The sequence below is a fragment of the Pangasianodon hypophthalmus genome, chromosome 1 (assembly GCF_027358585.1).
Source record: "Pangasianodon hypophthalmus isolate fPanHyp1 chromosome 1, fPanHyp1.pri, whole genome shotgun sequence".
Classification (NCBI taxonomy): domain Eukaryota; kingdom Metazoa; phylum Chordata; class Actinopteri; order Siluriformes; family Pangasiidae; genus Pangasianodon; species Pangasianodon hypophthalmus.
This window is the reverse complement of record NC_069710.1, coordinates 23636116-23657600: the sequence shown is the minus strand read 5'-3', so window position 1 is coordinate 23657600 and position 21485 is coordinate 23636116. Positions and strand designations below refer to the sequence as shown.

At 37.3% G+C, this 21485-nt stretch overlaps 2 protein-coding genes across 3 annotated transcripts in view; both read right to left on the bottom strand.

Moving 5' to 3' along the window:
- The window catches only part of ephb6 (eph receptor B6), a 55793-nt gene extending 51564 nt beyond the window's left edge, over positions 1 to 4229 (bottom strand). Inside the window, exon 1 of the mRNA XM_026939882.3 lies at positions 4009 to 4229. Within this exon, the coding sequence (XP_026795683.2) occupies positions 4009 to 4066 (58 nt within the window). The 5' untranslated portion in view covers positions 4067 to 4229. The remainder of the gene's footprint in view (positions 1 to 4008) is intronic.
- A 2475-nt stretch (positions 4230 to 6704) lies between these two features.
- On the bottom strand, positions 6705 to 19616 carry slc2a3b (solute carrier family 2 member 3b). 2 transcript variants are annotated; one of them, XM_026939773.3, is made up of 12 exons: positions 19412 to 19616; positions 18604 to 18704; positions 16832 to 16933; positions 16476 to 16636; positions 15223 to 15463; positions 14862 to 15024; positions 13859 to 14046; positions 13425 to 13529; positions 11389 to 11493; positions 10326 to 10412; positions 8843 to 9046; positions 6705 to 8398 (listed from the first exon to the last, which is right to left on the bottom strand). In XM_026939773.3, the coding sequence occupies exons 2-12, from the start codon at positions 18628 to 18630 to the stop codon at positions 8180 to 8182; spliced, it is 1602 nt and encodes a 533-aa protein (XP_026795574.1). In that variant the 5' UTR covers positions 18631 to 18704; positions 19412 to 19616; the 3' UTR covers positions 6705 to 8179. The 2 variants fall into 2 exon arrangements, with proteins under 2 accessions (XP_026795574.1, XP_034160056.1); XM_034304165.2 differs by having other exon boundaries at positions 19421 to 19616.
- Between the last annotated feature and the right edge of the window lie 1869 nt (positions 19617 to 21485).

Here is a 21485-nt window from a genome sequence, read left to right as displayed (position 1 = left end):
ATTCACAGCTAGCAGCAATTTATCTTAGCCAGTCTGCCTACTGACATGTTTTTAGAAGGTGGGAAGAAACTGGAGATCCTGGAGGAAACACATGCACACACACAGAGTTATCCTGTAACTCAGGATAAAATGAGGGGCTCTGGAGCTGTGAGCCAGTAACACTACCACCTGCCGTGTCACTGTGTAATATTCTCTATTTTTTTTACATAATATTTGCATATTGGTACTTGGTTCAAGTTATGGAATCTATAGTGATATCTTGAACCATGCCAGTCTCATTCTAGGCGATGAAATATAATTCATGGTGGCTAATTGTCATTGTTGTGAAAGTGCAGTTAATTGTACTCACCAGTGGTGCTAGGAAAGGAACATTAAGTAGCAGGTTATCTCAGTGGTGCTCAGTGATGCAAATGAACATAAATGTACCTTAAATCATCTGCAATGATTGGTACCAGATTTTGAATTTGCACATATAGTGTATACCAGTTGTGGTAACAGTTTGTGAATTTGTGTTAGTCACGTATTTTAAATGTGCAATAACAGAATGTGTGACTTTGCGTGACAGATAAGCTGCAGATGTGGTACTCAGAGATTAGGTTAGAAAAGTAAGGAAGGCCATCTGTTAAATTATCGTGCTGTTTGGTGGAAAAAGTCAACTCTATTTTCAGTAATATTGTAATGTAAGTTGGCTCATAGTCTATAAATGGAAACCAGATGTTTGAGCATTGTTACTGGATTCCACTAAAACCCACAGTGTCTATATGCTGTTGTAGTCTGGTGTCTAGTGCTAAATGTACTGTGTTGATGATGTCAGTATACTCAGCAACCATTTTTCCATTGGAGACGATTCAGTCTCCAGAAAAAGAGTGCAATTCAGCTCAGTTCAATAATGTAACATTCTGCAGTGTGCAGTGGGGGAGCTTCTGTGCTAGTTTACAATGATTAAATGTGTGGCAGAGTTTGATGAGTGCTACTGGGTTAATACAGCATTAGTGCAGTATGAATCGACCAACCACACATCGTTGGGGCATCTCTCTCTCTCTCTCTCTCTCTCTCTCTATTTCTCTATGTAAATATGAGCTATTCCATTTTCCAGTCATTTGAGTTATCAGTCAGTGAATTTGCTCTGTTGATGTACATAAATCTCTCTCTCTCTTTCTCTCTCTCTCTCTCTCTCTCTCTCTCTCACACACACACACACACACACACACTTATTTAAACATCCATCTGTGAAATGTAGGCACACTTATGTATGCTCCACTAAGACAACATCAAAAGTTCACTGACAAACTGAAAATGTCCTCATGTAACATGCTCAGGAATTCAAAAATCTCTCTCTCTCTCTCTCTCTCTCTCTCTCTCTCTCTCACACACACAGACACACACACACACACACACAAAATCAGCCCTTAATTCATCAGAGCCTACCACATGCTGTTTTATTTCCATCTATTTCCCTTAATTTGCTCCCGTATCTTCTCATCATTACAAAACTGCAGTTATAATCACGGGCCCAAAATGCTAACAAAAAATCTCAGAGCAGACGATAGCACTCTCCCTGAGCAACTGCACTTGACGTGGCGACAAAGAAGCACATAAGAACGCACAGACAGAAAGCAAAGGATAAAAAGCGTAAATGAGGGATAGGCAGCTGTACAGTAGAGTTGAATGGGACAGTGGGAGGGTCATCTGTAACAGTTATAATATCATCATAAAGGAGGCGAATGGGAAGGAGGCCACCAGGGTTAGAGCGAGACAAAGGTTACATGACTGATTATGCACCCTCTTCTGACCCTGTCCTCTCTGCTTTTGTTATGAGGGAAGATGGTTTGGCAGTGCATGCAGAGCCCTGTTCAGTACACAATGAAAACTCAGACATATGCACTCACTCACTCACACACACACACACACACACACACACAGACACACTCAGTCACACAAACAGACACACACACACACGAATATGGTCATGCATATACTACACAGAAACCATCAAAACACATACAAACAAATAAACAAATACACAAATCCTTGCGTTAGAGATGGCACCAACCTGATACCAGAAAAAAAAATGGTGGATCGGATATCGGAGAAAAAAAAGAATGAAATTAATCTGATCCTATAACAAATGGAAAAGATTGGAATTGGGTTTGGGAAGGATTTTATTTCAGAACTGTAAATGTTTACGTATAAAGAGACTTGATTGTATTTTTTTGTTAGAAATGATTTTTATTATATTTATACTATATGTATTATTAGATTTGCAATGTAAAGATTTTTGTGTGAAAGCTGTGGTATTGTGTACGTTATGTTTTTAGCTATGTATTTTTTTTTCAGTTAAAAAAATTATTTTACAGCTCTTCAGCATTGGTATCTGAAAAGGAAAAGTCAGATCATCCGATCTTTAGTTTCAACCCTTCAGAACATTCATACATATTTTTTTTTTAGATATTATAGATACTTTACAGAGAATATGTGTGTGTATCATCATTCTTTACATTGGTAGAAGCTTTTGTGTGCCCTAACATACACTCTCTCACACATGTAAGACACATATGCAAAAATGTTTATACACTAAGGGTGGGAGATATGGCAAAAAATACCATCTTGTATCAATGTACAATATATTTCAAGATATTCAGGTTTGCTAACGGAAAGCAAGCAAATGGCATAGAATTTAAAACCTACAATAATTTTGAAAAACTACAGTAATTTTGTTCAATGTGTTAAAAGTCTTACATTTTTAACATTTACAGTTAATAAAACCTTTGGTACAAAAACACATCTTAACTCTAATACACTATTTGTTACTAAGAGTAATGATGAAATCAGTCACAGTAACAAAAAGTATTGATGCTTTTTACAAGATACTGTCAGGAAGTGGTATACTTTTCATAAACAATATTAATTTAAAATAAATTTCATATCAATATTATATTGTCTTATACCACAGTGCTGTTGAATGCTTGATTCTGATTGGTCAGAAGTTGTCGATTAAACACATGTTGATATAACAGCAGCTCTAACAGTATTTCCAGCAGCATGATTTATATTATTCTTCTAATATGTTCTATAGTAACAACTTACATAGAAATGTGTATGGTGGACACTCCACATAAACAGATTAAAAAAAAAAAAAAAAACGTGTAACAGTTGATAAGATTTTTATTTAGAGTTTTTGGAAGGAGTCTCCAGTGTCAGGGCTTAGTAAAGCTTTAGGTTTTCCCACAGTCTTCTGGACAGAGTGCTGTGCGGATTCTTGGTAACATGACAAGTTGCATTTTTTGGCTTATTAACTTCAAGAGAGAGAAAAAAGAGAGGCTGGTGAATGGGAATGACTGCTTATAGCAGTTATAATTAAGTCATAACAGGAAATAACTTGTTTCACAGATGTTCCACAACATTAAATGTGACTATAAGTGGATAAAAAAGGATGACATATTCTTTAATTCTTTAATCTTTGGTATAAGAGGGATAAAACACTATGGAGTGTGCTGTTATTGTAAAATGATCAACTTTGGGGTGCTAACAGTAACTCCACTCTGCGTCTGGTCGCATCACACCACCCAGTTGTTGATTATTTTCCTATAACTGCACATACCAATATTTTTTCCTTCCTTACATATTACACAGTTCTATATGCACCCATTGAACTGCATACAGCAGCTAACTCTGCATTCATACACACTGTATATATTATATACACATACTTCTTTCTGTGTATTAGCAATATTTGTAGTGGCCTTTGCCTCTGTTAACACATGTATGCAGACTCAGCACAAACACACGCACACATACATCCTGGAACTAAGAACCAGACATACACAACAAAGAAGTTGTACACAAAATAACAGCTTTAAATCCCTCATTCATGTGTGACTGTAGAGATCCAGAGTCTATGTGCATGTAGTGGCATTTGGACTTCTTGTGCACACACTTACAGACACACAAACATTGTCTCATACACACGGCACACACAGACACACAACAAGTGTAGTAGTTCCTTACCTTCTTCAGCCGAACCAGGCTGGAGCAAGAGGAAGAGCGAGAGGATGATTGTCCACATTTCTGTCAGTACAGTCCACTACAAGAGTGACAAGAGGAAGAAGGCATGAGTGAGAGAGGGGCATCCGAGAAAAAAAAGCGTAGACAGAGAGAAAGAGGGAGAGCAGGGGAATAGAAGGAGGAGTCTGTGTGCTCTTTTTGATTTCTGATTAAAGAGAGAGAGAGAGAGATGTGGAGGGGGAGGAGAGTCTGTGTATGATGATTATGACTGAGAAGTCAGAGAGAGAGAGAGAGAGAGAGAGAGAGAGAGAGACTGCATGAAAGATTTGAAAACGTGTTTGGCTGGTCTGTACAAAAACTGTCGGAACATGTAGAAGGCAGTGAGTCCCTGGCATTCACACCCATACTCTAAATACACCAATCAGTTGGATGTCTTGGCATCTGCAGTGTGAGACAAACCAGGAAAAATATCCTCTGCAGTGAAGAGGCAAGTTGTCTCATTTCAGTTTTCAGCCATTTTAAGACAATAACATATTTTGTGAAGTTTTCTCTTTGTATACACAGACACACACAGACATTTGTCTTACTATCCTTTTGAGTATCTTTCACTCATCTAAAGAATTTTTTTGGCTCCTTTAGTTTTTTTTTTAAATAAAAGTGGTAGATTTTTATTTTTTATTTTTATTTTTTAAAGCAGTTTTCCTCGTGGGAACCAGCCAAATGTCCCCACAAGGTCAAAACCTGTCACATATTCCTATCCTTGTGAGGACATTTGGTCCCCAACAAAATATTAAAAAACATGCCCACACATGCACACACACACTCACACACACTCACACGCACAAACCTCTAGTTTAGAGCATGGTTCAGTGCCGGAGTCTCGGTATGAAGGCAGCGCCCTCTGCTGAACTTCACCACTACAGCAGCTGCACATCACTAATAAAACATTTACAGAACATTTCATACAGGGGTGTCAAACTCATTTTAGGCAACAGGACACAAGTCAAGTAAGCAATACAAAAAAAAAATCAGTTTAGTGACTAATAACAGATAAACAACCCTTCTTAAATTTTCTTACCAGCATTTATCTGAAAGATAAAGTGATTCTGAATACATAACCAAATTAAATGAACAGTATATCAACAAAACACATTTTGTTTTGAAGTGTGGCAGGCCACATTATCCTTTTGAAAGGGGCCACTGCCATTAGGGAATACCGTTGCCATGAAGGAGTGTACTTGGTCTGCAACAATGTTCAGGTAGGTGGTACGTGTCAAAGTAACATCCACATGAATGCCAGGACCCAAGGTTTCCCAGCAGAACATTGCCCAGAGCATCACACTGCCTCCGCTGGCTTGCCTTCTTCCCATAGTGCATCCTGGTGCCGTCTCTTCCCCAGGTAAGCGACACACACATACACACCCGGCCGTCCACATGATGTAAAACATCAGACCAGGCCACCTTCTTCCATTGCTCCACGGTTCAGTTCTGATGCTCACATGCCCCACTGTAGGTGCTTTTGGCGGTGGACAGGGGTCAGCATGGGCACTCTGACCGGTGTTCTGACACCTTTCTATCATAGCCAGCATTAACTTTTTCAGCAATTTGTGCTACAGTAGCTCTTCTGTGTGATTGGACCAGAGGGGCTAGCCTTTGCTCTCCACACGCATCAATGAGCCTTGGGCCCCCATGACCCTGTCGCCGGTTCTCCAGTTGTCCTTTTTCGACCACTTTTGGAAGGTACTAACTGCGTACCGGGAACACCCCACAAGACCTGCCATTTTGGAGATGCTCTGACATAGTCCTCTAGCCATCACAATTTGGCTCGTCAAAGTCGCTCAGGTCCTTACGCTTGCCCATTTTTCCTGCTTCCAACACATCAACTTTGAGAACTGACTGTTCACTTGCTGCCTAATATATCTCACCCTGTGACAGGTGCCTTCCACTTACTACCTGTAAGTGAAATGGAATAAATGACGATTATAGAAAACACAAAGGTTGTGATTGTATAAATATTCAGTCCCGTTGCTGTAAAACCCCTAAAGTTTTTACCCCTTAGTTTGTGTGTAGATTATGGTCCTTATGAGTTTTATGAGTTCTTAGTTTATGGCCATGGGTTCATTGCTCTGTTGTGTCCACACTAGTGGAATCAAAGAGACTAGCTCCTTCTTTTTTTAATCTTTCAATTCATTTACAGTCACAGATGTTTATGTCTGCATTACTGTGTCAGCAGCAAAAAAGACGATTTTTATGTTTCCAAACATTCATTTTCCATAAAAATTAAATGTTACAGAGAAACGTTTGAATGTCATTAAAGAAAGTAACATTATAAGTAACAGACCACCAGACTGTCTCATAAAGTAGCAAGAAACTGAAACAAGTATGACAGCCAGGTTGGAAAAACCAGCCGATTTCCTTATAAAACTGCATGATTCTACCTTGTAGAACTGATGCAGTTTTAAATGCTAAGTGTGGTCACACCAAATAACTGTTAACTGTTAACTGCTTCTGATAGTCCATCTTTATATGTAGAAATATTTCATTTTATTATTCTTGAAGGCATCTTTACATGATGTCTTTACATGTGCTAAGACCTTTGCACGGTACTGTATGTTTGACACCCCTGATATACATACATTCCTCTAGCTTCCCAACCTCTCCAAACAGTAAAGACATTATACTCATTACAGAAACAGAAACTGTGAAATATTCAAGTATTTTATTCATTCATAATTAATAAAATAATACTTTAAATACATGCAAGTAATGAAAAAAGAAAGCATGACCAAACCAAGCAACACGACTATACAGAAACATTACTTAACTGATTTGTGATGATATGGTTATAAATCAAGAAAGACAGTAAAACCCCTGTAAAGTAGAAACCGCTCCCTGCAAAGGTCATTAACTTCATTTCACAAACTTGTGTAAACTAAAATGCTTAAAACATGAATAAAAACATTATTAAGACATAAATTCCAAGCAAATAAATGATGTACCGTATGTTTCATGTGTTAAATGCAGGTAAGGACACACTAGGAGCAGAATGATACAGAGTATAACATATAGTGAACAATTTCACTATTTTCCAAATCCAGTTAAAATAAATATTGTTTTTTTTTTTTGTTCATATTTTTCATATTTAAAAGTGCTCAATTATAAGAAGATAGATTTAACCATCACACACAGTGGATATTACAAGAAGAATATTTAATAGTAAATCATTGCATGTCTTTAAATAAAATTACATCTCTTCATCTCAAGTATTAATATAGCTTTGTAGAAGATGCACCAGTTATAAAAACGTGTTGTTCTGTTACAACCTGTTCCTGAGACTGACAATGGTTTTGATGTGTCTATAAAGATATTTTAACTTTAGTATTTTGACTTACATTCAGTGAAAGACTGGCTACTTTTTACTAAGTGAGCAGATTTATTAATGCACTGTCAAAACATGACTGATGTGCAAATGTAATAAACAGTGACTAGCTACTTATATAAAAGCTGCTTAATATACAATCAGAGCAGTGATCATGGTGATTTGTTGCTTTTTCATTAATGCCTATGCATTTAATACACATGATTCAGATTTTTATTCAATTATTCAGATTTTTAAAGGCTGAGAATTATTATTTCATTTGTCTTTGCATGTGTTACTTAATGCGCATGAAAACCTTTTGCTTATTTCAGGTCATAAATGGCTCTTGTTGTTTCTAAATTGATTTGGATCCCTGAAGAAACCATTCTGTACTCTTATGAACTTATTGCAAGAAATAATAGAAAAATATGCATCCCAACCAATAGGAGTAGTAGTGCAATTCCTTCACTTCGTTTCAGACACAAAGGCTTGCATTAAAAGGGGTTTCTGTTGCTGCAGGCATTTGTTAATTAGGCAAAGTGAGGCTGTATTCATTTGCATGCACATCTCTAGTAGTTCACCCTCTACACTGGCAACGCACGCCATCATGGTAGCAAAAACAGCTTGATTTAGTGCTTCCTTTAATAAATCTGATCCAAGTGGGTATTACTATGGGAATTCTCTTTTAGAACTTAGACTAGCCTTTAAACTAACTGTTTCTCTTCTCTGGTGCTTGTAAAAACATGTGAGGAGTTTAAATGAAACCTTTTGCCTGAGCTCTATGGGTTAGTTCCAGTTTCGGCTGCCTCCTGTCCACTAAAATTCCACCATTGCAACTTTCTCTGTTGGGGAAGAGACTGAGACACTGGCCACACCCTCTCCCTGGGTGGGGCTGGAAGCTGCCTTTCTAGCAAATCCACTGGCAATGTCCTCAAAGGTCCGGCCTTTGGTCTCAGGAACAAAGAAGTAGGTAAACAGGAAGAAGAACACAAGGAGGATGAGAAAAATGATGAAGACATATGGTCCACACACGCTCTGGAGAGAGGAAAGAAAGTAAGCCGCATGGTTAATTTTAATCCCCTGGCTTCTACATCATCTCTTTTATTGTGTTTTTGCTCTGAGCTCATGCTAATAAAAGTTTTTTGAGGCTTTAGTGTGGTTTTTTTTTTATAGTGCATGATCTTTGTCCCATTTAGCCTTTACCCTTTCATGTTGTTCAGTACTTAGCAATAATAATTAAATTAAATCATTTTCTTGTTTTGTATTTACGAAAACAGTTATTTTAACACTTTTATTTTGCCTTGTTCCTCTCACATGATTAGGAGACAGTACTCATGAAGAAAATATAAATTTTTAAGTAATGATTTTTCATGCTTAAAGAGAAATGCATGGTGGAAAATAATTTTCGTATTGTCCCATGTTTATTAAGAATGTAAAATAGGTAGGTTTGTCATAGACAAAAACTGTAAGTGTTCTTACCAGTAGAAGCGGGAAGCACAGACCCACCAGAAAGTTGGCTGTCCAGTTGGAGCAGCCGCCCACAGCGACAGCAGCTGGCCGTGCAGCTTGAGCAAAGAGCTCTGTTGATATGAACCATGGGATTGGACCTGGGCCAATCTCAAAAGTTGCCACAAACCCAAAAACAGCCACGACGGCCACGTAGCTTATCACTGGAGTTGTACTCTGCAAAAGGAAAAAAGTGACAAACATGTTTAGCCATCAAAGGTCACACTGAATGCTTTGTAGTAGTGAGTCATGGGGACTTCTTAAGTCATCTTGCTACTGATCTGAGAGGCTTCATTGGTTTTAATAAATGGTGAGGAATCTTTGCTTGTAAAATATGACTGTATGTTGTTCACACCTGTAACATTATTATATTAACATTCCAGGCCACAAATCTATGTTAAAAATACTGTAGTATACCCCACTCCAGTTCCACAGAGCACAGCCAATACAGTGTCTTGCATGATCCAATACAGAACTGATCCTATTTACAGATATGCACCAACACAGATTTAGAACAGCCCAGATTAATAAAGAATATTGTTACATCTGGCCATAAGGCAGTGCAAATTTTGCAAATTACTTTAAATGTTATTTTTAATATCTGGCCCAAATGTGGCAGAGACCCAGTTCAGAGGTGATGCAAAATCAATTCAGTTACTGACCTCAATGCCACATTCTATGTAATTATTCATGAAATGTCAAAAATTATGAAATTATGAAAGTATGACTTTTGGCACCACAGCATTTTCTGCAAAAAGTTTTTTTTAAACAAGCAAATATAAAACCACAATTTTTTTAAGAGTAGAACAATGATTTCAGGGCATTTAGGAGTAAACCCTTCCTATGATTCATCACTGTTGTGGTTGCCAGCTGAATGGCAACGTTCATGATCTTGGTGAAGGTACACCCTCAGTTTGATGCCAGGTTAAATCATCTGATGACATATCTGTTGAGGTCTTCACTGGTAGCATGGAAAGCAACTGGATTCTTGCTTGTATAGACCTAATCAAAATTTTGTACACATAATTTCGTACACAGTAGATGGTCTTTGGAGTTATTCCTGGTGGATATTCGTATTCAGTCAGTGACTCGGTTTAATAGCATTGAATACAAACGTAACAGACCGAACCAAAGCATTTTTGATAATGGGGATTTATGATAATGGGGAATAAAAGCTTTAACTACCTAACATACTATGTGAATTGACATCAGCTTTCTACAAATTTCTGTTTATAATATGTTGTTTTATGAAGGTGATACTATATGTTGTGAATCTACTGACAGAATGATAGTCATCCAGCTCAATCATGCTTGCTATCAGGGATGATATCTAGGGCTGTTGGTGTTGGTAAATTAGTATAAATCTATTGGGGTAAACATGTTAGGGTAGCACTGAAAGTAGGTTATGGCTGGTTTCAAAGTAGGTAATATGTGTTTATTGTGCATGAACACTAACCCCATCCTGTGTTGCCTCCATGGTTCTGTTGCAGGCATTTGAGCCTGGAATTCCAGAAATGTTGTCTACTTGTTGTTCACATGGCACCTTATTGTGGTCATGAAAACACACAATGATGACAGAAAGATAGTATTAGCTACCGCTATAACTTTACCTTATGGCAAGTGCCATTAATCATAAACTGTTTTTCTATTAACTGAACCATTCAAATAGGTCATCCAACCAAATAGTTAAATTGCTGAGCATTGATATCTGCTAGGTTTAAGAGTTTAACCCTTTCATGCATGTTGTCCACACTTATGGACAGTCAATTTAAGTCTCTTTTTAAATTTTTTTTTTTTTATATTTTAACACAAGATGTAAATCGCCTTCAAATCACTTGAGAGCATTACTGAAAATTATCATAGATTTATGTGGGTTTCTAGACTATTTGTCATTCTCAATCGTTACTAATTTCCACATAACATAATTATTATGTATAATAATAATAATAATAATTGTTATTATTTCAAAATAATAAAACATTATTATTTTGAAAAAAAAAACAATTTTTTATTAAACTGTTTCTTTGTTTTAAACTAGTGCTGTTTTGGGAAGATGATTTTTTTTTTTACTCTTTGCATCATGTAACAGTTTTAAAATGTGTCAATTTTGTATGTTCATAAATGATATTTCCTAAAAAATTTTGCCTTCAACATTACATATGTCAGACACAATTTTGGACATTGGAAGATTAATTTTTTTATTATTATTATTTCACACATGCTGTTTCAGCCCCATAGTCCATTTTACTCATGGACAATTCATTTACTTTTTAATAAAAGTAATGTTTAGACAGAATCAAAATTCATCTATCATGCATTTTTATGTAGAATATAGAGAGAAAATAGAAAAGAATCTGGATATATGTCTAAATAATTTATGCCTGAAAGGGTTAAAAGGAAAAAAGTGATTTCTGTAGTAGATAGTTAAAATGAGAAATATGCTTGAGTAAATGCCTGACAAATGAACAGTAAATGTGTAAACAGAGTACAATGGAAGGTAAATGTCAGCTCTCACTCACCACCAATAGCTGAAGAGAGATGGTAATGAGAAGAGCACAAACGGCCATTCCACCCAATCCAATCATCTGAAGTGTCCTTCGTCCTGCCCGCTCCACCAGGAAGAGCTGATGCCCAACAGCAGAATTAGGATAGGATATTTCAAAGTATTTTGCTAAATTGTGACAATTATGTTATTCTACAACAGGCAGAGTGTATGTCTGCAAAATATATACAATGGATATAAAAAGTCTACACATCCATTTTGTAAAAAAATGATAAATCATGTCAGAACTTTTTCCACTCTCAATGTGAAATTACAATGTATAAAAATTAAGTGAAAAGCAATCATAAGCATTTTAGGGAAAAATAGGAAAAATAGGAAAAATAGTTACGATAACCTGGTTGCATAAGTGTGCACCCCCTTTTTTAAATGGGGATGGGGCCATGTCCAGAATGAACCAATCACATTCAATCTCCTGTTCAAAAGAAATTAAATCATCAATTAAATTATTCTGACTAACCCCAGCTTTTTCTGTAGGATTTTCTTGATATCTCCTTGGTTTCATCTGACTGCTGAAGCCACTGTTATCAAAGAGCTTACAAAGCATGCATGGTATCACACTTGTCAAAAGGTATCGATCAGGAGAGGGGTATAAAAGAATTTCCAAAACATTAGATGTACCTTGGAACACCCTGAAGACCATCATCAACAAGTGGAGAAAATGGAGCACCACAGTGACATTATCAAGAACAGGACGTCCCTCCAATATTTATGAAAGGACAAGACAAAAACCTACCAGGGAGGCTGCCAAGAGACCAACAGCAACATTAAAGGAGCTGCAGGAATATCTGACAAGTACTGATTACTCTCTGCATGTGACAACAATCTCTCATATTCTTCACATGTCTGGGCTATGGAGTAGGCTGGGTAGACAGAAGCCCTTTCTCACAAAAAACATCCAAGCTCAACTAAATCACCCCAAACCCACGGTGCAGCATGGTGGTGGCAGCATCGTGCTTTAGGGCTGATTTTTGTCAGCCAGAATTGGGGCATTTATCAGGGTGGAGGGAATCATGAATAGCTACAAATACCACCTGATTTTAGTGCAAAACATTCAGGTGTGTGCTAGTAAGCTGAAGATGAAAAGGAATTTCACCTTTCAGTAAGACAATGACCCAAAGCTTACAACCAAATCAACAAAGGAGTGACTTAACCAAATCAATGTTTTTGAATGAACTAGCCAGAGCCCAGACCTGAATCCGACTAAAAATCTGTGGCGTGACCTGAAGCGGGCTGTGCATAAGAGATGCCCATATAATTAGATGGATCTAGAATGTTTTTGCAAGAAAGAGTGGGAAAATATTGCCAAGTCAAGATATATCATGCTGATAGACTCTTAGCCAAAAGACTGAATGGTGTAATAAAATCAAAAGGTGCTTCAACCAGGTATTAGTTTAGGGCTGTGAACACATATGCAACCAGGTTACTGTAGGTTTTTTACTCTTCCTTTTTTCCCTAAAAATTTGTATACTTTGAAATTTCACATTAAAAGTGGGAAATGATCTGACATATCTTATCTTAGTGTCATTCTTTTACTTCACAAATACCTGCCATTTTAACAGGTGTGTGTAGACTTTTTATATCCATTGTAGTAATAACACGTTATTAGGAAAAGTATCATGCGGCGACAGACAACACCTCAATCAAGCAGAATTTGTTTTTATAGGACAATGCACACTGTTAGAGCACATAATGGTTTGACAGAGGCTATCAGACAAGCTCATGTCATGACATCAAACAGATCAAATAAACAACGAACAGAAACTTTGGCAAGGACAGAGAAGTTCAGAAAACTGAATCAGAGTGAGAAGTTGGCTGGAGCTTTGGCTTATTTTGCAAAAAAAAAAAAAAAAACATTGAGAGACTGAGAAGGAAGTCGTTTGTTTAAGAGACAAGAGTAGTAGTCTTTAGGAATTCCATCTGAGAGCCAACAAACAGGTTTAAGTCTGTGATAGTGCACCATCACATAAGCTAACAGAGGTGTCATGCACTCACAGAGACCACTGTGAAGACAGTGTTGACTGTTCCTGCTCCGATAGTGACGTATATCGGCTCAGTGATACCTGCCCACTTAAAGATTTCTGTCGAGTAATAAAATACCTGGAGACATAAAGAAAAACATTAGAAGTAAGATAATGGGAAAAAAAGGAAGTGGTGTGTGTGTGAAGGGGGGAAGTGAGTAAGAAGTTGATACACTGTGCACTTTCAACACACCAGAAATTCTTTTGTATTATGGAAAGAACTAAGTTCTAAGCAGGACCCCGTATGTTATGTTTAGAGAGAGGGCATATGAGAGAGCATATATCCCTAACTTCATTAGCATCTTAACTGCCATCTTAGATAGAAGAATACATTTTAGAACAATATGAGTAACTACACTGATGATCTGTACTGCTGATGCTTTGTTAAATAACCCATGTGACACTCACAGCATTGATGCCAGAGAACTGTTGAGAAAGGTTCATGACGATGGCGATGATGATAGGCTGCCGGTAGATGGGGTTGCGGAACAGCTCCAGGATGGAAACTTTTTTTTCCATGGCCATCTTATTGGCTTCCTCCTTCATCTCCCGAACATCATCTTCAATGTTGTCATTCCCACGAAGAAGCATCAACACTGAGATATATCCATAAATAATAAGTAAATCCTGAAAACAAGACGGTGAAACTGTGCCATGTTCTGAGTACTACTTAGCAATGGATGTACCACTGACCCAATCCATATCCTTTGATTTTCAAGCAATAAAACTGTTTGTTGTAAGATTTCTTTTACTCAATAATCTAAAAAGAATATTTACAGAAATAGACACACATAACCATTCCTATGGTCTGGGATCCTCCTGACAGCAGGTGTGCATTTACAGGTGGGAATGCAATTAACTATTAAGCACTATTATTATATCATTCTCTCAGGCCAAAAAATGACATTCCTTGTGTCTCTGTAATATTAAAATGAACCTACTTTACATGTTCAATTTAGGGACAGTGGTGCAGCAGCTAGTGTCACCACCTCACAGCCCTGGTTTAATCCTGATCTCGGGCTACTGTCTGTGCTGTGATCTGCATGTTCTCTCCATGTCCATGTGGATTTCCTTCACGTTCTCTGGTTTCATCCCACCTCACAAAAACATGCCAGTAGGTAGACTGGCTACACTAAATTACCCATGGGTGCTAATGGGTATGCGTTATGCACTGGCATCCCATCCTGCATGCATTCCCTCCTCACACCCAGTGTTCCCAGGATAGGCTCCATAATGACCCTAAACAGGATAAAGTGGCTACTGAAGATGAATGAATTAATCTAAGATTTAATGCAGGATAATCATTTTAAGCATTGGGTTTTTTTTTAGTGATAATTAAGTTGGGGAAGAACATAACAGCATAAGGATGAAGCTGTGATTGATCTCTAATCTGTGAGGAGACTCCACTTACCGTTGCGAGCCTTGTCCTCCTGCTGCAGGTTGATGAGCAGGTATCTGGGACTCTCTGAGCAAAACAGCAGCATGATGCTCTGTAGTACTGCAGGCAACACCGTCAGCCCCAGCAGCAGTGGCCAAAGACCATGAGAACCTAGCAAGCTCTCCAAACCTAAGATCTGCCACAATAACATAACTGTAGAATTAGTACTGTAAAGTTTAGAGAATGAAATAGTAACATTAAGAGCATAGGATTACTGTATAATACATTATGATTACAGTGAAGAAATATCATATGCACAAACAAGGTCATATAGTTCAAAGTGAGCATGCAGGAAAATATCTGTAATGCTGCTTTGCACAGAAGCACATTTCACCTGAGCTATGAGAATGCCAACAACAATCCCTAACTGGTGAAGGGTGCCAAACGCTCCTCTCAGTGCTGTTGGTGCCAATTCCCCCACATACATGGGTGTCAGACCTGTATAGAGACCGCAGAAGATGCCAATGACCAGACGGCCAAGAATCACCATCTCATACGAGCGGGACACCTTGGACAAGCCCATCAGCCCACCCCCGATCAGAGCCAAGATGTTGCACAGGAGCATAGACTTGCATCTGTGTGAAAAGAGAGGAAAAGAAAAAAAGGACCGGGTAGTTCATTGGATTAAAAATACATGCAAACATACATGCAATATTTGTTTAATAAAATATTCTGTGATAGTTTAAGCCAATAGAATTTCTGAATCATTAAATATGTAATAGTTTACTCATTTTATAATTAAAATAATAGTTAAAAGGTGTTTAAATAATAAGCTAGCTATGGTTTTATACAGATCAAGCCAGTCCTATGAGGGTGAGTCAAATGAAAACCTTAATGTTTTCAAAAATATTTTGCATTGTTTAGTGCAAATAGGTGTCACAAAAGCTTTTAATTTTTCTACCTAATCATAATCTACATAATCATTTTCCTACATTCTCATTTTGTTCAGTGCACGTGTTCTAGCACTTAACAAGTGTCTGGATTCCTCTAGAAAAAAAATCTTCCACATCACCTTCACGTTTCAGACGTTATAACTGGTTATCAACATGTGTGGAGATGGATTTTACATTAAGTTTAGCAGCTTAGAAAACCTTAACTTTTGTCTAAAGAGATAAGTGTCAAACAATTCAAAACTATTTTATATTTTAAATTCTTCACAGTATTCCTGATGACATTTTGCACACTCTTGACAGCTTTTTAACCAGCTTTATAAGGGAGCTTCACCCAGGAGGGTTTTCCATGTATTTGGGGAAACAATTAATACATGCAATATAATTTCATTATTTACATTTGTCTTAGAAACAAATTTTGACCATAAGCCTTTATCATTACAGTATGTCTTTACAATGAAAAATATATATTCAATTCAGTGAGTCATAATTTTTGGGTAGTAGTGTATATGTATTTCCTGCTAGATGAGACACTGATAGATGAGAAAGGAACAAATTAATTCTTTGATTTACTACTGTATTAACATTGTACACTGTAGCAGATTATTTTATAGTGAGTAGTTAGCTCACTCAGCCTAGAAGCCAGCCATTGGCTCACTTTATTCAACTCATTAAACTATTATTCTCAGTAGCTCACCTCCCGAACTTGTTGACCAGAGCTCCTACAGAGAGAGCACCAACCATGCCACCAGCACTGAATATAGCCACAGCAAAACTCCACAAGGTAGTAACAGTGGAGGCATCCATGACTCTTCCATAGCGCTCCAGAGATGCATTCCTAAAAAAGGCCTGTACTTTCTGTTCATTTCAGCAGAGAAAACAGAAGAGAGAGAAAGAGAGAGCATAATAAATCTCCCAAGCAAAGATCTACCTATAGATAACATGCATCTAAAAGGGTGCAATATAAAGAAAGAGGTTTAGTAAGATGCAAATATATTATTATTATTATTATTATTATTATTATTATTATTATTATTATTATTATTATAATACCTCATAAGGTGCATTGATGACCCCTGTGTTGTAGCCAAACTGCAGAGAGCCAATGACTGCCGTGGACACACAGAACAACAAGTGACCAGTCACCTTCTTTCTCTGTAAATGAAGGAATACAAACACCATTTATGAAGTCAAATACAAATGCACAAGAATGAGACCGGAGATGAGAGAATATGAGAGCAGGAAGAAGATGGCTGAATAAAACCCAAAGTGGCCAAGAGATTAGATTAGTGATGGAAATGTAGCATGCAGCTGGTGTACTGTACACACACATACACACACACACACACACACACACAGACAGTTACAAAATCCTGGCAGTTTAGACATTCCTCATTTCTGCATCTCCTCTTTCATGGGGAAAAAACCATCTCTATTCCAGTAAGTTACAAAATAAAGTAAGCAATCAGTAATAACATAAGAAGAACTGAAAAGAACTCTGACTGGATGTCTTTATATTTAAATGACTACATATATAAACCTGAACAACTGAAAAAAGGCCAAGTCTAACCTGAAAAAAATATTCTAAAAAATATTCTAAAGAAAAGACACACCCCGTAACTATAAAGGCAGTTCAATGTTTCAACTGTTTTCTGTGTTCTGAAATGTTGTGCAACATAGCTGTCTCACACGCACACTAATGAGCACACACATATGACACTGTGCCACATGCTATGCTTAGTAAAACCTCTCTCTGTCTCTGTCTTTCTCTGTTTAAAATATACATGTTTAAAATTGATCCACATAAATTAGCACTCTTGCAATATTTTAAAATTGTCTCCAGTAACTCTACTGTTGCCCTTGCCATGTCCTGTTTCCTTGGGACATAAGGAGCCCTGGGGTAAATATGAATTATTCAGTAACTACAGCACAAATACAAAAGTAGTTGTGAAACTGAGGTTTAAACCCAGTGTTTTGCAGAAAATTTGCAGATACAAATACCTCAGAAAACTTTTTAATGTTTGAAACAATGTTGTATTATAATAAAACTAGGTTCTGTCTCCATATGTAGTAATTTTAAAAAAAATGCTTGTGCATTAGTGTCATATGTAATGCAGAGCACCTGTACTTTAGGTGACTGAGAATGTCAGCATAGGATGTGATCGGACTGTCAGCAAGAATGTGCCATCAATGACAGTGAAGTATATTATAGTAGGGCTGCAGTGCAACTGCAAATCAACTTGGAAATGTAACCACAATTTCTTCCCATTTGGTCACTCACAACTATGTCCTCCTGGAACAACCTGATGTGCTAAATATAGTAAAATAGGCACTGCTGGGTCGCAGATCTCCAACAGGAACGCTGGACATTACTTGTACATCTCGTGATAAGATATATGTTGTAACTATCCAATGTTCCTGACAGTATTAATATCACAACTAGGTTAATGCTTCATTTCATAATGCTGACTAATAGGCTACTGATAAATTATATTGTGATTAAGTTGTTCTATATTGCAGGGATGTGCATTGAAATATACTGAATATTGAAAAAAATAAAACATCTGTGAATCTTTGTGACATGGTAAGATATATAACCTGTAACTGAGAAATAAACACACACACACACACACACACACACACACAGGAAATCTGTGAGGAAATAGTATACAACTATTTCTATTAAATACTACTATAAGAAATACTTTGTTGTACACAATATGCTGTTTTGAGTTAATGTGTTATGTTAAGTTTTAAATAGCTAGAAGAGAAATATGTGAAAAGTCTAACACATATAGGAATAGTAAAAATGTGATGCAACTTACTTTGTTGCCATCTCCCATCTTTTCCATCTTCACACTGGTTATGAAATCCAAACTTCTGAAGTTTAATCCTCAGTAGTCTGTCAGATGCACAAGTTCCTTCTCTGAAAGAGAAATGACGTGAGGTTTTATACATGATGTGGATGTGGTGACAGAAGATCATGCTTGATAAGTTACAGCTAGAAGAACGCCATTTCCTCTAGCGGATATCTGCTATGAGCTGCTGTTGCATCAGACTGACTTTATTTCAGAGCTGTAGAGATGAAAGCAAAAGAAAAATGCCTGAAAAAACAAAACAAAAAAAAACCAAAAACAAAAACCCACATTCTACCTACCAGGCAGAATAAATGAAGCATTAACCTGTTACATAAACCACCTAACAGTTTATGTGGAAGGTAATTCACTGACAAAATGTAAGACTTGAAGTTGGTCAGGTTTCAAACTGAAATGATAAGATATCTGAAAAATAAATACATCCTGGCAACATCGTGATACACTCTCAGAAATAATGGTACCAAACCTTACTATTTTACCTGGAGAGGCTGCATGTGGTGTGCCTTAGCTTTTAGAGAAAAGTTTTAAAGGTACACCGGTGGTTCTTAAGGTCCAATTCTGTACCTTAAATTATTTATAATATGGTATATAGGTATAATATATTCACATTTCTAGGTGGAAGATACATACTAAACATACAAAAGACATCCCCTTGATAGTAGTGACAAGTAAAGTACAAGTTTGGTACCTTTATTTCTGGGAGTGTATGGATGTAAGGAGAAAAAAAACAGTGATCAGAATTAAATCAAAGACATACCTGACTTACTGACTGAAATAATGGCACCGTCCCTCGTTATAACCTGCTGTTTGACTTCGTGCGCTTTTGCTTTTATATCACGGGCTCGAACTTATAGGCTTCCTGTTACACTTCCGTTTTGCGCAAATTCATCAGGTCTGATGATGGTTGGTGCACTAAATGTTCACAGTGCACTAAATGTCCAAGATTGGGCATGTGGTCAAGGTTACAAAGTTCATGAAGGCTGGTCACGCCAAACACTTTTGAAGATAGGTTGTGTGCAAATGCACTAGGCATTGATATGCGACTTGTGTAATTGGGCATCCTACACTACATCCCACCTCAAACTGCTGTATGAAATAAAGCCTTTGACTCTCAGTTCCACAACAATGGGACATGGCGTGCATTTTAGTCATGTGCATGAGCTGGTAGGAGGCAATCAGAGATCTGTAAACAAACAGTTCTCTATTAGAAAGCTGAGTAGCATCAACAGTGTGTTTAAGGGAGTAGAGTGAATTACTACGTCCTGGATATCCTGCAAGTGACAAGATGTATTCAATCTGTGATGTCTAGTAGTTCCCTCAATTCCTTCTTATTGCATAATATAAAATATCAATTACTACCTGCTGTCTCGAATATGTTCCTGTGGATCAAGTTACAAAGTGACCCCCCTCCCCCAACCTCTCTTACACCCTTATAAACGCTTGCACACACTACACATTCTTTGTCCACCATTTAGATCTTAGCGTCCCCTCATAATGCTTTTAATGCAAAATAAGCATGCAGTTTTGACATGGCACATACAATATAGCCAAAAGTACATGAACGCTTGACCATCACACCCAAATATGGACCTTCCCCAAACTGTTGCCACGAAGTTGGAAGCACAGAATTGCATAGGATGTCTTTGCATGTGGTAACATTACTAGAACTAAGAAGCCCAAACGTTCCAGCATGACAATGCCCAAAGCTTGTGCACAAAGGGAAGTCCATGAAGACAAGGTTTGCCAAGGTTGGAACTCAAATGGCCTGTGCAGAACCCTGACCTCAACCCCGTTGAACACCCAAGCCTCCTTATCTTACATCATATGCAGCTCCTCACCCAACATCTGACCTTATCAATGTTCTTGTGGCTCAACTGGCAAATTCACATAGCCATGTTCTAAAATCTAGCTGAAAGCATTCCCAGAAGAATGGCGGTTATTATAACAGCAAAAGGAGACTAAATCTGGAATGGGATGTTCAAAACACACTAAGGGTTGTGACTTGTCCGGTGTCCACATACATTTGACTATATAGTGTATGTCTTATATGCCAGAAGTAAGTCATTGTAGGTTATGAATAGTCGTATGATTTGGATAAAGTTTAGTTTAGCCTGTTGCTGCATTTGCTTTTTGACCTTTTAGTGACAGCTTGCAATTTGTGATCATTTGGCTATAATTGTAGTGTAAGTAAAAATGGGGATTCCCAAGTGATGGACAGACTTACAGTATCATTATTTACACAGTGTGTCAAGGAGCATGATGGAAAAATGTTCTAAACTTTCTTAGAAAGCACGATGGCAGACTGCAGCTTAAAGCATGATCTGAGCGGAACAGAGAACCACATGCTCAAAAACATTCCTTAAATGTTTTGTATTATTATTATTATTATTATTATTATTATTATTATTTCCCACTTTTTTCTCTTTTTCACCATTTTAACTAGGTTAAGGAGAGAATAGGCAAACACAGTCTGTGAACTGTAGTAACTGAAAGTAGTTACATTGCAAGATATATGGAAATCTATCTATCGCCTAAGTCTGAATTAAGCCATGATTTCTACTTGAACTGACTTGGAATTGACTGAAACAGACTGTAACCCAAGCCTAGGATTGAACACTACACACTGCACCACTGTGCCGCCAAAGCAACTACATACTGTATTACTCCAATCATAGCTATTCTATAAAATTTGAAATTTTACTATTTTATACCACACCATTTTACAAAATTTGAAAGAAATTTTCCCATTTCTTCTTTTTTATCAAAATATTTCATGTTAGAAGTTTGGCACTTCTGGGGTAGGACTGCCTATGTGGCCAAACTGAAGTCTT

Excerpts from the sequence above, each read along its gene's own strand:
- slc2a3b (XM_026939773.3), bottom strand. The coding sequence starts at position 18,630 with ATGGAAAAGATGGGAGATGGCAACAAA. Across the intron at positions 16,934-18,603 it reads AGATGGGAGATGGCAACAAA|AGAAAGAAGGTGACTGGTCA; the intron begins GTAAGTTGCATC and ends CTTCATTTACAG. Across the intron at positions 8,399-8,842 it reads TGTGCTTCCCGCTTCTACTG|AGCGTGTGTGGACCATATGT; the intron begins GTAAGAACACTT and ends TCCTCTCTCCAG.